Genomic DNA, 16,474 nt, shown 5'->3' on the forward strand with positions numbered 1-16,474 from the left:
AACATAACTTTTGGCTAATTTGTTAATTGAAATAAAGCTGAAATAAAATAAAATATGTGACCCTGGAGCACAAAAGCACAGATATTTTTGTAGCAATAGCCAACAATACATTGTATGGGTCATAATTATCCATTTTTCTTTTATGCTAAAAATCATTGGGATATTAAGTAAAAAGATATTTTGTCAATTTCCTACCGTAAATATATATAAAATGTTAATTTTTGATTAGTAATATGCATTGCTAAGAACTTCATTTGGACAACTTTAAAAGCGATTTTCTCAATATTTTGATTTTTTTGCACCCTCAGATTCCAGATTTTCAAATAGTTGTATCTCAGCCAAATATTGTCCGATCCTAACAAACCATACATCAATGGAAAGATTATTTATTCAAGCTTATTATGATGTATAAATCTCAATTTAAAAAAATAGACCCTTACGACTGGCTTTGTGGTCCAGGGTCACATATAAATATTAGACGTAAAATGTATGTCTGAAAGAAACTGAAATGAAAATTAAAAATGTGAAAAAGTAAAAAAAAAAAAAAAAAACTAAATTAGCCTAAATAAAAACCTAAATCTGAAATAAAAATAAATTAAAGCAATATTTAAAATACTAAATTACCAAAACTTACACTAAAATTAAAATGGAAATTGTAAAAACAAAGCAAAAGCTCAAAATATAATTAAAGATATATTGAAAAAAAAAAGAATTATGTATTTTTATTGCATTTTCATAATAAGCAATGAGAATACATTTATCTGGTTATAGGGAATGTAGAGATATGATAATCAGGTAAATTTATAGAATTATTTATTTATTTTATTATATCATATTTTTAAATTATTATTTATTTATTTGGGGTTTTGCGTTTTCAAAATAATCAGCAATGAGAATAAAAGAAGCTAAATTTATCTAGTTATAGGGATGTATAGATGTGTATTATATTCCATTTAATGATATTGAGAAGCATCTCAGCATTTAAAACTGTGGCATACGTTATGTAGTGAAGGTTCTATCATGCAGTGTGGTGTCAGAGGTCAGAGGTCAGGTGTGTACCGTTGCTCCCCAGCGCTTTCATCATGACCTCCATCTGTGCGAACTCGTAGCTGTAGTCCTGTTCGGACGAGGCCTGGCTCGCCGTCTCCAGGTCGGCCTCGGCCAAGCTTTCACGCTCCGGCTCCTTCAGTCGCTCGCGCCGCTTGCGCTTCGGGAGATTGATTCTGAGGACGAGATTCACTCGGATGAGTCTGAGCTGGAGACGAGACGCTGCGTGTGTCAACCTGCTACTCACCTGAAGAAGTGGTTGTTTCCCCACAGAATACGATCGCCGTGCCACAGGTGGACCCTGGAGTAAACCATCGTCCCGTTCACACACGTCCTGCGACCGTCAAACAGCACAGCATTACAATATCTCACACGAATCAGACACAAGACCTTAAAACTCTGCAAGTAACAGGGCAATATAAAAATGCATTTAAAATACTATATATTTTAAATTTGCAAAATACTCATAATGTACTATGTTGTTATCTAAAAATAAAAATAATGTACAATAACTGAAATAAATATAATTAAAAAATTAATAAATTACTAAAATTAATAAAAATGAAATAAAAATGAATACAGATATTGTGTAAATATATTTTATATTCAGAAATATTCAGATTCATCAGTGCTGTTATTATTATCCAAAACTAAAAACATTTACAATAATTGAAATAAAATAAAAATAAAATACAATTTTTTTTAAGTTAGTTGCCAACATTTCAAATTTTTACTAGTTACTAAAGCATGATTATAAATGTATTATATATAAATGTATAATTATAAGTATTTATAAATATTTAATTATAAATTATTATTAATAAATTTAGAAAGTTTAATCTTTTTTCTCAAAATAATATAAATTCAAAATATAATATTTTTCAAATTATATATATATATATATATATATATATATATATATATAGATGTGTGTGTTTTGTCATATAAAAATAAAATTTTGACAATGACAATAAAAATGACAAAAAAACAAGTTTACTAAAGCTAACTAAAATTAAAATATAAACTGAAAATATAAAAATAAAATATTAATAAATCCTATAATAGAATATTAATTATACTTATTAACTTAATGAGAATTGTAATGTAATAATTATTTAGAATTATAAGTGGAATTATAAGTTGAAGTGTGTAATGCGAATTATGTCATTTGCAAAGCTTTATGTAATGTAAAAATATATTAAACATTTATAGATATTAAATACAAAAATATATATTTTATATCAAAAAAGGTTTGAATTTTTATTTTATTTTATTTTAATTAGGTTTTGTTTCTTTCACCTATAACTTTACCATCAATTTATTTGTCAATTACAATGTACTGTATTTTTTAATTGAAGTCATTATTATTTTTATGTTTCATTTTACATACATTGGTTTAACTGTAAACTGTAAGATAATTTCCATGCTAATAAACGAGACTGAAGGCACACAGGTTTGTGTTACCTGGCGTTGTCGGCCGGCGTGAGCGTGACGTCTCCGTCTGACGTGACGTCCAGCACACAGTGTTCAGACTGGATCCCGATGCCAAACAGCTGGATGTCCTGAGACGTGTCGGCTCCCACACGCGTGTGATCCTGAAGCAGAGCAAACATCTCAGAGGAAGCACTGAAGGGTTTTCCTGCATGTGGGCTGAGTTACACAAACACCGCTGCTGTTCCAGGCACATTAGCATGCTAATTCCACAGCGGCACACACAGGCCTGTTGTTGGTGCTGTTTTCACTGGTCTCTATCAGAGCAAACGCACCTCATTCGACAGCGCTGGCGGATATACTTTGACCTAGTGATGCAAGATCTGTGAATCGTTCTTTTGAGTCAGAGAGAATAGACTGAATCGGATGAATCAGGCTGAATTGGTCAGATGGTTAAACAACTCATTGAACTGAAAACTACTTTAAGCTGGATTTTCAATGTCTGCAACTTCTAGATATGATTCATCCGTCATGCAATTTCAGTTTGTTTGCAAATACATTTTGATTGTAGTCGTGCATGGCATGGAGTATGGAATGACACTTAAAAATAGTTAGCAATTTAATCATTCAAACATACAAATGTAAATAAATAAATAACTTTTTAAATGGAGAAATTAATAGGTATATTTAAAAAAAAAAAACTTTATTTAATGATTTAAAATGTAGCTAAATAAAACTGCATTAAAAATAAATAAATATCAAATTTATTATAAATAATAAATAATAACTAAAATAAAGATTAAAATAAAATACATATTTAGAATTATATATAAATAATATTATATGCTATATTTGTAAAAATATGTATTATTATATATAAAATAAATAATATATATATATATAATTATTATATAATAAATACATAATAAAATAATATTTAAATAAATATAAATATACTGTATATATAATTATTTATATTAAATAATAAATAATAAATAATAAATAATAAAAATTAGATTTAAATAAATAAATAATGAAGTATACATTTAAATAAAAAGTGCAATAATGTAGTGAGTATACGAAAAATAAATACAATATTTAAAACTGTTTCATTCATGTTTTAAAAAAACAAGATAGTTTTTATTAATTTATTTTTTTATTATTTTAACTACATTTTAAAACATAAATTAAATAAACAGTTTCTACTAATTTGCCCATTCGAAAAACAGACAAAAAAAGCTATTCCTAAGTGTCCCTTGAGATGCATCAAAAAACTAAAAAGCATCAGCAATCCTTGCAGCCGTCCGCTGGGAGTGAATGAGTAACAGTAACAGTGATGCAAACCTCACTCGTGACGTCTCAGTGTTTGATCAGCGTACCTTCAGGTAATAAACCAGCAGTTCATTAAGAGCCGGATCGGCGTTCAGGTTGACCAGGAAGCACTTGTCCTCTCCGACCTTGATCCCTGACGACTCCAGAGAGATTCCCATGCTCTCCAGCTGCTTCTGACGATCCTGCAGAGACCAATCACAGCGAGACGCCAGCTGTCAATCATGAGTGTGTGAGTGTGTGTGTGTGTGTGTGTGTGTGTGTGTGAGTGAGTGTGAGAGAGAGTGTGTGTGTGAGTGTGAGAGAGTGTGTGTGTGTGTGTGTGTGTGTGTGTGAGTGAGTGTGAGAGAGAGTGTGTGTGTGAGTGTGAGAGAGAGTGTGTGTGTGTGTGTGTGAGTGTGAGAGAGTGTGTGTGTGTGTGTGTGTGAGTGTGAGAGAGTGTGTGTGTGTGTGTGTGAGTGTGAGAGAGAGTGTGTGTGTGTGTGAGTGTGTGTGTGTGTGAGAGTGTGTGTCTGTCACCTGTGCGATCTCCTCAGTCTTTCTGAGTTTCTCCTCCCAGGTGACCGTCATCTCTTGAATGAGTTTCTCAGACTCCTGGAGTTTCTCCTGCAGCTCCGGAGACTTCAGAGACTGTCCGACACAATATAACAAATATTATCATTAACAGCTCCCCATTTTAGTATCAGTGATATCCTATTGTAGTGTTTAATAATATTTTGAATTAGCTTGTTACTTTTATATTTTTCATATTCATTTTAATTTTAGTTAAAATTTTTGTTCAGTTAAAGTATATATATATATAAAGTATATATATTTTTATAAAAATTTTTATTTCAGTTATTTTATTACTTCCAAGTTAAACTAAATGAAATGGTTTTAGTTGTAGTTAAAAATAATAAACCTGCTCCACATAAGGTTTACCACAGACTCTGTGAAGCTCAGTGAAAAAGTCTTTGGAGAACGCGGGAGAAATTTCTATTATAAATAAACATTTAATCTGTACAAACAGAAAGGTATTATTAAAAATAGACTGTGCAGGGAAAAAACAAGGGAGTGCTTGGGAGTCCATGGAGAAATTAGAAAAGAATAAATAATAAAAAATAAAATATAACTAAATTAATAAAATAAAAGCCAAATAAAAAAAATTGATAAAAATAAATAATAAAAATTAGATTTAAAATATTTTTTAAAAAGTACATTTAAATATATAAATAATGCAGCTAACAGCACTGTACAGTATCTTGTGCTGTTTTATCTTGACTGTTTATATTTTAAAATTATTTAAATTTTACATTTGTATGCTTTAAATAATTTCTGTTTCATTTTGACAGTTTTTTATTTTAAAATTATTTATTTAAAGTTTAGATTTTTATGATTTAATTAAATTACAGTAAATTATTTATCTTAACTGTTTTTATTTTTAACATTATTTTAATTTGACTATTTTCTGATTTAATTAATTTGTATTTTTAGTATTTCACTTAAGTTAACTAAAACTAAATAAAAATAGACTACAATACATAAATAAAAAGTAGATTTAAAATAATAACAATAAATAAACAAATAATGCAGCTAACAATACAATACTGTAATGAGTAGAAAAACATATGTAATATAAACTAATTATTTTCCAAATAATATTAATGGGTCTTTATACATTAAAATATATATAAGTGTCTTTTAAATGTTTGGATGGGGGTCCCTAGCAGGAGTATGATCGTATTTGGGGGTCCATGGCAATGAAAATACTTTTTTACCCTGTATTAGAGCATAGCAGTAGCCTTTAGTTCAGATAATCTCCCATAATTCCCTGCTCACCTCAGCCTGCGAGAGCTGCACCTTCAGCTTCTCCACTTCCTCTCGCAGCTCTCTGATGATGCGGGCGTTGGGATCTTCGTTCACCACGGCGTGGTTGACGATTCTCTTGGCTCGGTCGGCGTAGCGCAGCGTCGATAGCGTCTCCTCGTAATTGTCAGCAGCCGGGCTGATGGTGGCAATCATGGCCGTCTTACTGTTGCCACCAAGATTGTCCTGTAGAAGCAGAGGAAAAGAGTTTGATTCGCCTGGACATTTAAACAGTGTTCAATGAGCTCTGATGATCATCCTCACCTTCAGCAGCCACGTCAGCACTGAGTCTCTGTACGGCACAAACTTGCTCTTGCCTTTTCCTGCAGACTGATCAGCGAGAGCCGAGATCACACAGCCCAGCGTCGTCAGAGACCTGGAGACATACAAAAAACACCACCATCAGAAAACACTACACAGACATCGTAAAACACCACAGAAACATCAGTAAACACCAAAGAAACATAAAACACCACAGAAACAACGTAAAACACCACACAAACAGAAAACACTACACAAACAACAGAAAACACAACAGAAAACATCACAGAAACATTAGAAAACACCACACAAACATAAAACACCACAGAAACAACAGAAAACACCACAGAAACATCAGAAAACACCACAGAAACAACATAAAACACCAAAGAAACATAAAACACCACAGAAACAACGTAAAACACCACACAAACAGAAAACACAACAAAACAAAATAAAACACCACAGAGACATCAGAAAACACTACACAAACAACATAAAACACCACAGAAACAACAGAAAACACCACACAAACAGAAAACACCACAGAAACAACAGAAAACACCACGGAAACAACATAAAACACCACAGAGACATCAGAAAACACTACACAAACAACATAAAACACCACACAAACATAAAACACCACAGAAACATCAGAAAACACCACAGAGACATCAGAAAACACTACACAAACAACATAAAACACCACAGAAACAACAGAAAACACCACACAAACAGAAAACACCACAGAAACAACATAAAACACCACAGAGACATCAGAAAACACTACACAAACAACATAAAACACCACAGAAACAACAGAAAACACCACAGAAACATCAGAAAACACCACAGAAACAACATAAAACATCACAGAAACATCAGAAAACACCACAGAGACATCAGAAAACACTACACAAACAACATAAAACACCACAGAAACAACAGAAAACACCACAGAAACATCAGAAAACACCACAGAGACATCAGAAAACACCACACAAACAACAGAAAACATCAGAAAACACCACAGAAACAACAGAAAACACCACAGAAACATCAGAAAACACCACAGAGACATCAGAAAACACTACACAAACAACATAAAACACCACAGAAACAACAGAAAACACCACAGAAACATCAGAAAACACCACAGAGACATCAGAAAACACCACACAAACAACAGAAAACATCACAGAAACAACATAAAACATCACAGGAACATCAGAAAACACCACAGAGACATCAGAAAACACCACAGAACAACAGAAAACACCACAGAAACAACAGAAAACACAACAGAAAACATCAGAAAACACCACAGAGACATCAGAAAACACCACACAAACAACAGAAAACATCACAGAAACATCAGAAAACACCACAGAAACAACATAAAACACCACAGAGACATCAGAAAACACCACACAAACAACAGAAAACACCACAGAAACATCAGAAAACACCACAGAAACAACATAAAACACCACAGAGACATCAGAAAACACCACACAAACAACAGAAAACACCACAGAAACATCAGAAAACACCACAGAGACATCAGAAAACACCACACAAACAACAGAAAACACCACAGAAACAACATAAAACACCACAGAGACATCAGAAAACACCACACAAACAACAGAAAACACCACAGAAACATCAGAAAACACCACAGAGACATCAGAAAACATCACACAAACAACAGAAAACACCACAGAAACAACATAAAACACCACAGAGACAACAGAAAACACCACAGAAACATCAGAAAACACCACAGAAACAACATAAAACACCACAGAGACATCAGAAAACACCACAGAGACATCAGAAAACACCACACAAACAACAGAAAACATCACAGAAACATTAGAAAACACCACAGAAACAACATAAAACACCACAGAGACATCAGAAAACACCACACAAACAACAGAAAACACCACAGAAACATCAGAAAACACCACAGAAACAACATAAAACACCACAGAGACATCTGAAAATTATTTTAATTTGACATTTTTATGATTTAATTAATCATTAGTTTGGGAAACCCTGAATGAGAGGATCCATCATTTTACATGATCTATTACAGTCGACAGTATTACAGATTTCCTTTACTTGCTCAAGCAGGTTTGTAAAGATCCCTTTATTCTTTTATTTATTCATTTCCTAGTGGCTGCTTTTATCCTGATTAGCATAATTTCCCAGACTGCAAACAACAACTGCCAACATATATATATTTTTTCAACTATTATAAGCAAGTCTGAATATGGCGACCGGCTGCAGACGTCTTACTTGTTGATGTTGCTGCCCTCCTTCAGTCTCTCTCCAGCGGCTCCAGTCTTAGACACGCGTTCACTGCCGGCCAGATCAACCAGACTGATCTTACTCACTTTCTCACCAGAATTCTGCGTTCACAATCACACACACAAACAAACACAGAAAACACATAAAAGAAAATATTACACAACATCCTGAATCTGCACAACATGTGTGTCTGAGATCATGACCAGACTCCAAAACGAACACTTGCCAAGCATAAACTGTGAATAAAAACTTGAATAGGAACTGCAAATAAAATGATTACACTGTTTAAATCATATGTAAGAATGATAATCTGATGTAAGTAACAAGAAAAATGGATATAAACCTGACTAAAGAAAATTACGTTTTACTAAATAACTAAAGAAATTACGTCTACTGTGACTTTTACTAGTGAAGTTAAATAAAGCTATTCTTAAAGTTTTTGTATATAAATATATACAAATAAATATATATTGTAATAAAAATGTACAGTTTGAAAGAATGTAAAAATTAATTGATTTAAAAAGTTGAAAATGTAAATTTAAAATGATTGGAATGATAACAAATTAAAAACATTTAAAACTATTTTAAATGAAACTAAATAATAAACAAATAAAAAATGAAAGCTATAAAATAGTACATTAAGTAATTTACTCATTAAATTATGACTATTAATGAATGTCAATATGTATTTATGTATATAAGTGTGAGTGTGTGTGTGTGTGTGTTTGTATACACACACACACTTATGCTATAAATAAATACAGTATATATCAATAAAAAATGTAACAAAAATATAAGTATTAAAATTATGTAAAAAATGATTGATTTTAAAATGGCAAAAAAAAAAACTATTAATAAATTCCCAAAAATATGATTAAAGTTATTCTTGATGCTTGATGGAAGAGAAATGGGTATTGATCCTGGAATATGTACATGGTTACGTCTTCTGACAAGGTCGCTTAAAAAATAAAAAGCTACGTACTGCATCAGTAAGGGTTAAAAGAATTATTGCTAAACATACAGCATGCCAGAAACATATTAATCACCACAATGATAGTTCAATCTTAAAATCTTAAGTATTTGTATGTTTAAATCCAGACAGCAGGTTTAAATGTGGATAACCCTGACCCCAGACTGCAGGTCATACAGCGTCTGCGTGACGATGACGCTGAAGACGGCGTGCGATCGGCTGCTCTCCTCGTTCATGTTAGTGGCGGCTACTGTGCGTGATTTATTCCCCTCCGACATCAGAGACTCAATGTCCTGCAGGAGGCACAAATGAGAGAGAACATGCAACTAAATCACAGCAAACAACAAAGTAATAGTTCACTGTAAGTGGAGACAATCTGGACAGCACACACATTTCTAATCAGAAGATAGTTGGGTTTGTAAATTCACTACAAAGAACTTTACAGATTGTTCTGCCTGTCTGAATAAGGCCTATATCACACTGTCAGTCAAAAGCATTCTACGGAATTCTGGGAGAAACATCTGAAACAAAGTTGATACTTCAATGTAACAATTGTGACAGAGTTCCCTTACGAAAAAGAAGTTTATTCAAGTGTGCTATTAGTATACTTCTTTTAAACTAAAAATATAGGAAAGTATACTTTTAGTTTACTTTTATGTACTTCTCAGGAATATACTTAAAATGACATTTAAGTATACTTGACTTAGAAAAAGTCTAAATATATTTGAGCTATACTTGTGCTCCTACAATCTGTGTTTTCATTGTTATATGGTAGGGGGCGCTATTACACATCTTCTGTACAGAATTTCCAAAAAAGGTGAAGAAGAAACCGAAACAACAGATACTTCCACATGTAATCTAACACGATCATCTGACATAAAACAGCATCGAAACTGTGTAACGTTATGGAATAAAATGTCAACCAGTGAAGAGGTAATAATGATCATCAAGCTTTGGGGTGTTGATTGACTCCATCTAAGTTTTGATTATCATTCTGAATCCAATTCATAGTCTTTTTTCAGCTTTTTGTTCAAAATGTTATTTATTTCTTTATTTATGAAACTTACATTCCAGTGTTTAAAAAAAGAATGCATGAAGCTAGAATAAAATGTTTTTGTTTACAAGCAGATACCCTGTTCTTTCTTTTGATGTTTTTTATGTTCACATATTCATATAACAAAATATATACAAATTAATACCTAAATAGGGACATAGTAGTATACTTAAAGTATGATGTAAAGTTCACTTAAAAAAAAACTTACGAGTATACTTGCAGTATAAAACTACTAAACTAGTAGTTTACTGAGACTAACTTCAAAGTGTACTAAACATGCTACTACAAGTATTTAATTTGTAAACTATCAGTATACCTGTAAGTTCACTTTTAGTATAGTTGCAGTACAAGCTAAAAACATTGATGCAAACTAGTTGTGTATTCAAAGTTTACTACTGTTATACTTAAAGTATACTTAAAAGTATACTTTTATATACTAGAAAGTGGGCCAATTTAGTCTCAAGGAGTATTGAAATAGTACACTTACAAGTATACTACTAGTACACTGATATTTGTATACTTAGTACATAAAGTATACTTAAAAATATACTTGAACTTTACTGTCTACTTTTTGGTAAGGGTTGAGGAGAGTCATGTTCACCTCGAAGCTCATCACAGCCAGCTGAGACAGACCGTCCACATACGGACCCAGGACTTTATGCTCCCTGACCTTCAGAGACTGTCTGCTCCTGTACGGACGGAAGAGAGAGGAGACGTGTGAGAAAACAGTTTCATTAGGTTGCTATTCATCTTCCCTGGATTCACAATCGTCCTCTTTTTTGGGCTTCGAGCAGAGCATTTGATTTGATTCGGGACCATCAGAGACAAACCCAACTTCATAAAATGAGAAAAAAAAGAAAGAAAAGAAAGAAAACCTATTTACTAACTTAATTATACCTATTGATATGTTAAATAAATGCAGCGCATAAACAAAGTAATGATTAAACAAAGTCAAACATTTAAAAATAAATAAATAAAAAATTGAATTGAAAATGCATAAAATGTAACTAAAAAAAAAAAAACTAAATAGAAAAAACTAAATTAAAACTTATAGTACAAAAGCAGAAAATAATGACAAAATGTACAAATTTATTGATTAAAAAAAGCAAAAACAAAATACAGAATTAAGATGTAAAGTATAAAATTGTAACAACAAAAAACATAAAAAATGTAACTAAATAACAAAATTAACATTTGAAAGCCATAAAATAGGACGTTAAATAATTTACTAATTAAATTGTAACTATAAATAAAAATAAATAAATAAAATAGAAAACATTAAAAATGTAAATATTAATGTAAAAATTAAAAAATTAAATGATATAAAAAAGACAAAAAATAGAACTGAAAACGTATACATTCTTATCAAATAAAAAAAACATTTTAAACGATTAAACTAAACAACAAAATTAACATTTGAATAAAATAAAATTTATAAAATTTAAATGATTGAATAATAATAATTAAATTATAATATCAAATTCAATTAATAACAATAATCAATTCTATTAATAATGTCAAAAAATACATTGCACATAGCAAAATGAAATAAAAAAACTGAAAAACAAAAATTATAAAATACAAAAAAATTGAATATTTTTACTAGCATAAAAAACAGGAAGTGATGTAATTTAAGTTAAGTGAAAGTGCCATCCCATCTGAGTGTGAAAGCCAGCGCAGTAAACTCTCACTAGGTGGTGCAGATGGGCTCCAAGCGTCTGCTTTCAGAGGAGAGCAGATCAGTGACTGCAGACTGTGAGCAGATTCACAGACGGGTCACAGTGATAGTCATGTGGATCTCTAGAGGAGAACTGATTCATACAAGCACTAAAAATCACCAAAACACACTCACCGAGACTTCGATCTTATTTAATGATATTAACCCTGTCAAGCCTGGGATATCAAATAATAGTCAAGAATAGTTTTGAAATGGAACAGTTCAGTGAACCTTCAGACAAAGATATAATAGAAAATTTAAAAACAAAAAAGTTTGCATATGTGTTTTATGTTTTGTATAATATTTGCTCCATCAGGCTTTTATAGCTCATATAGTCCAATGCAGTGAGAATATAAAGGAAAAAAACGAGCAAAAATATGCAATTTGCTGCAGATGTTGATATTTATATGATACAATTCTGATGCTTGTGATGTAATTCAATGAGATCTTTATAACAGTACAGCAGATACTGACATCAAATGATCTAAATATCAGTCTTCACTCTATATCTCCAATAATATGTCTTAGTCAGATGCTGATTGAGAGAAGAAGAAATAAACGCTCCTCAGAAGATGTGAGATGAAGATCATTCCTGCGCTGAGGAACAGTGAAAGTAAAGCTCCTCAAAAGATCCTGATGATCAAATTTGAGACGCACTGATTTCTCTAAAAAATGATTGATGGAGAATCAAGTAAAGCTGAGCTGCTTCAGTCCAGTAAGTGTTCATCAGGAAATACTGCTGAAGTTATTCTGACGTTTACTTGATAAAAATCAGATTTGACAACAAAAAGACACGTGAAGCTCGAGCTGAAGCTGGACGTTTGCACAATTACACTAAAAGAGCTTTTACTGGATAAAAACTCCATCAATCAGACAACAGACGGCATGCAGTAGATTAATCCATTCTAATAATATTGTAAAGAAAGAAAGCACACGGTTTTGTGGATGCTAAAACAACAGATCTAGTGTTGTCAGTGCAGGATCTTTTCAATAGCGCCACTTGACTATGAAAGCCTGTTTCCACCACAATTTAGCTCACAATTTGGCCTTTTTACGTACAATTCCAAATTTCCATGTTTATATCACGCAACTCTGACTTCTTTCCTCAGAATTCTGACTTTCCATCTTGCAATTCTGTTTTTTGTTACTGCCACAGAATTAAAAATAAAAAAGGGTCATTTTGACTTTTTTTCTTGAAATTCTGAGAAAAATGTAACATTGCAAGATATAAAGTTACCATTCTGAAAATGTTAGAATTTTGATATATAAACTCAGAATTCTGACATCTTGCAATTCTGTTTCCTTGAAATTCTGCCACAGAATAAAAAAATAAAAAAGGTAATTGTAACACTTTCATCTCATGATTCTGACATTTCAGAAAAATTATGAAAAAAAAAAATTGTGTGAAATAAACTTTAATTCAGAATTGCATGATACAAACTCAGAATTGTTACCTTTTTCTGAAAATTCTGAGGTTACATCTCGCAATTCTTTTTTTTTGTTTCCGTAACGGAATTAAAAATAAAGTTAATTGTGGCTTTTTATGTCAAAATTCAGACAATCTCGCATTTGTAAGTTTATATCTCACAAATCTGACTGTGATGTATGTGACTGGAGCACAAAAGCAGTCATAAGTTATATTTGAGGCAATAGCCAACAATACATTGTATGGGTCAAAATTATCAATTTTTCTTTTATGCCAAAAATCATTAGGATATTAAGTAAAGATCATGTTCCATGAAGATATTTTGTAAATTTCCTACCGTAAATATATCAAAACTTAATTTTTGATTAGTAATATGCATTGCTAAGAACTTCATTTGGACAACTTTAAAGGTGATTTTCTCAATATTTGGATTTTTTTGCACCCTCAGATTCCAGATTTTCAAATATTGTCCGATCCTAACAAACCATACATCAATGGAAAGCTTATTTATTCAGCTTTCAGATGATGCATAAATCTCAATTTTAAAAAAATGACCCTTATGACTGTTTTTGTGGTCCAGGGTCACATATAAGCAATTCTGAGTTTATGTAAGAAACACTTGCAAGAAACTGTGCCTATGAAGTGCATTGAGTTCGTGAATCCGCTCACCCTTTGGGATCCAGCAGGTCTCGGACTTTCTCGTTGTAGATCTCCATGTAGGAAACCTCCACCTTGAAGGACTGGGTCTCGTTCTGGTCTCTGGAGACTCTCTCGAACAGCGAGCAGCAGAGTCTGGGGATCAGGCCCGGCTGCTCTCCGTTGCCCATCATGGAGAAGGATTTCCCCGAGCCTGTCGATCAAACACAAGACACTTAACACAGGTGATTATCTCAGCCAGCAGATGTGTTGAAGAACGAAACACCGGCCTGAGAACAAGGACAGGAAGGCGGAGGAAACAGACAATGTGCTGCGTCTGCGGAGGAAAGGCTGTGATTGAAAACACAGACGCTTTCTGTTCATGCACGGAGCAATATATCAGATTCATATTTGTGACTCTGGACCACAAAACCAGTCATGAGGGTCAATTTTTATTTTGTTTATATTGTTATTTTATATAACAGATTATTGCCCAGCTTATCTTAATAAGCTGAACAAATAAGCTTTCCATTGATGTATGGTTTGTTAGGATCAGACAATATTTAGCTGAGATACAACTATTTGAAAATCTGGAATCTGAGGGTGCAAAAAAATCTAAATATTGAGAAAATCACCTTTAAAGTTGTTCAAATGAAGTTCTTAGCAATGCATATTACTAATCAAAAATGAAGTTTGATATATTTACGGTAGGAAATTTACAAAATATCTTCATGGAACATGATCTTTACTTAATATCCTAATGATTTTTGGCATAAAAGAAAAATGGATAATTTTGACCCATAATTTTGTATTGTTGGCTATTGCTACAAATATACCTGTGCTGCTTATGACTGCTTTTGTGCTCCAGGGACACATTCACCCACAGACCATACAACACACTGGACTCTTATTAATGCTATTCTGCTTTTGAATTTAATTCTGCTTTCAGCTGCCATTACAGCTGATTTTCAGGTGAGGTGCCTGTGCAATATAAAATTATTTAAAATAATACAATAAAAATAATAATAATAATTAAAAATTAATTAAATGTAAATCATTATTAAAATAATTAATAACGTAATAATTTAAAGATACATACAAATTATGAAACAGGAAAAACATTCTTTTTATTTCTACTTTTTTATTATTTTTTATTTTAATTATTATTTAAGTAATACAAATAAGGAAAATGTTTTTTCTGTTCTGTTTATTGCTTTTTTTTTTTAAATGTTTAGACAAAATATATATTTTCTTTGAATACAAATAATTAATAAATAAAAATAAATACACATTTATACTGTTTCAGAACTTTGATGTGTCTTAATTTTCTTTTCTTTTTAAATTGTTTTATATATATAAAAAAAGTCAAATGCAATCAAAAAATGTTCAGGTTTAATCTGAATATTTTATGATAACTAAAATGAGAAAACAAATTAAATGTAAAATGTAATTATCTTCATTTACAAATAAATAAAGTAAATAAAAAATAAATACACTTTATGTTTCAGATCTTTAATGTATGTTTATCTGTTATTTTAAAATAATTTTTATGTAAAGAAAAAAAACAAAATACATTTGATCTTTTTTTCAACTCCTAGTTTAAACATTTGAGACAAAAATCAATAAAAAAACAGGTTTAATTTGGTTATGATGGCTAAAATTAGGAAAAAAAGATAAAATGTATCTTTATATACAAATAATTAATAAATAAAAATAAAAACACGTTTTTCATATGTTTCAGACATTTAATCCTTGTTTTTCTTTTATTTAAAATTATTTTTATGTAAAGAAAAAAACCAAATACAATTTATCTTTTTTTCAACTCTTAGTCTAAACACTGAAGACCAAAAAAACAAAAAACTGAAAAAATCCAGGTTGAATGTGCTTTTAAGATTTTACGATAACTTTTTTTTTACTCGTCTAGGAAGAATTATCATTGAGAATAATAACAAAAAACATGAGAATTTGAGGGGACAAATGTGCATTGATTGCCATAAAAAAGGCAAACAATGGTAATTCTTCATGCAAAATTAACTTTATTTTCTGATTAAACGTGATCTGGACGTGTTTAGGTGAGATTCAGGTTAAAGAGAGGAAATCCCTGGTGTGTTTTTCTAGCGTGAACTCGCTTGTTAACGTCTTTCAGGTCTATTTAGAGAAATTACCGGTGCTCTTATGGCAAAGAATGAGCATCTATTGATGTCTTTCAGTCAAACGGATGTAATAACTGAACCTGTCTGTCCGTAGGCAAAGATGCAGGCGTTGTATCCTTGAAAGGCGTTTTCCAGTATTCCCTCCCCGAGGCACTTGAAGACGACCTCCTGACCTGCAGAACAAACACAGCTTTAACACGCAGAACATCGTCTCTCTCTCTGATTCCTGTACGCTACGAGAAAGAGTCATTCACAAAGGATTATTCACATTTCTCATTTCCTT

At 31.6% G+C, this 16,474-nt stretch overlaps 1 protein-coding gene across 1 annotated transcript in view; it reads right to left on the minus strand.

Annotated features, from left to right (window-relative positions):
* kif13a (kinesin family member 13A) overlaps positions 1-16,474 on the minus strand; it is a 74,293-nt gene that overhangs the window by 29,471 nt on the left and 28,348 nt on the right. Inside the window, 12 exon segments of the mRNA XM_058746755.1 lie at positions 1,060-1,223; positions 1,295-1,381; positions 2,512-2,642; positions 3,858-3,992; positions 4,327-4,437; positions 5,626-5,838; positions 5,917-6,028; positions 8,224-8,336; positions 9,364-9,498; positions 10,861-10,948; positions 14,072-14,252; positions 16,272-16,364. Coding sequence (XP_058602738.1) covers positions 1,060-1,223; positions 1,295-1,381; positions 2,512-2,642; positions 3,858-3,992; positions 4,327-4,437; positions 5,626-5,838; positions 5,917-6,028; positions 8,224-8,336; positions 9,364-9,498; positions 10,861-10,948; positions 14,072-14,252; positions 16,272-16,364 — 1,563 coding nt within the window.

The sequence above is a fragment of the Onychostoma macrolepis genome, chromosome 16 (assembly GCF_012432095.1).
Source record: "Onychostoma macrolepis isolate SWU-2019 chromosome 16, ASM1243209v1, whole genome shotgun sequence".
NCBI lineage: Eukaryota > Metazoa > Chordata > Actinopteri > Cypriniformes > Cyprinidae > Onychostoma > Onychostoma macrolepis.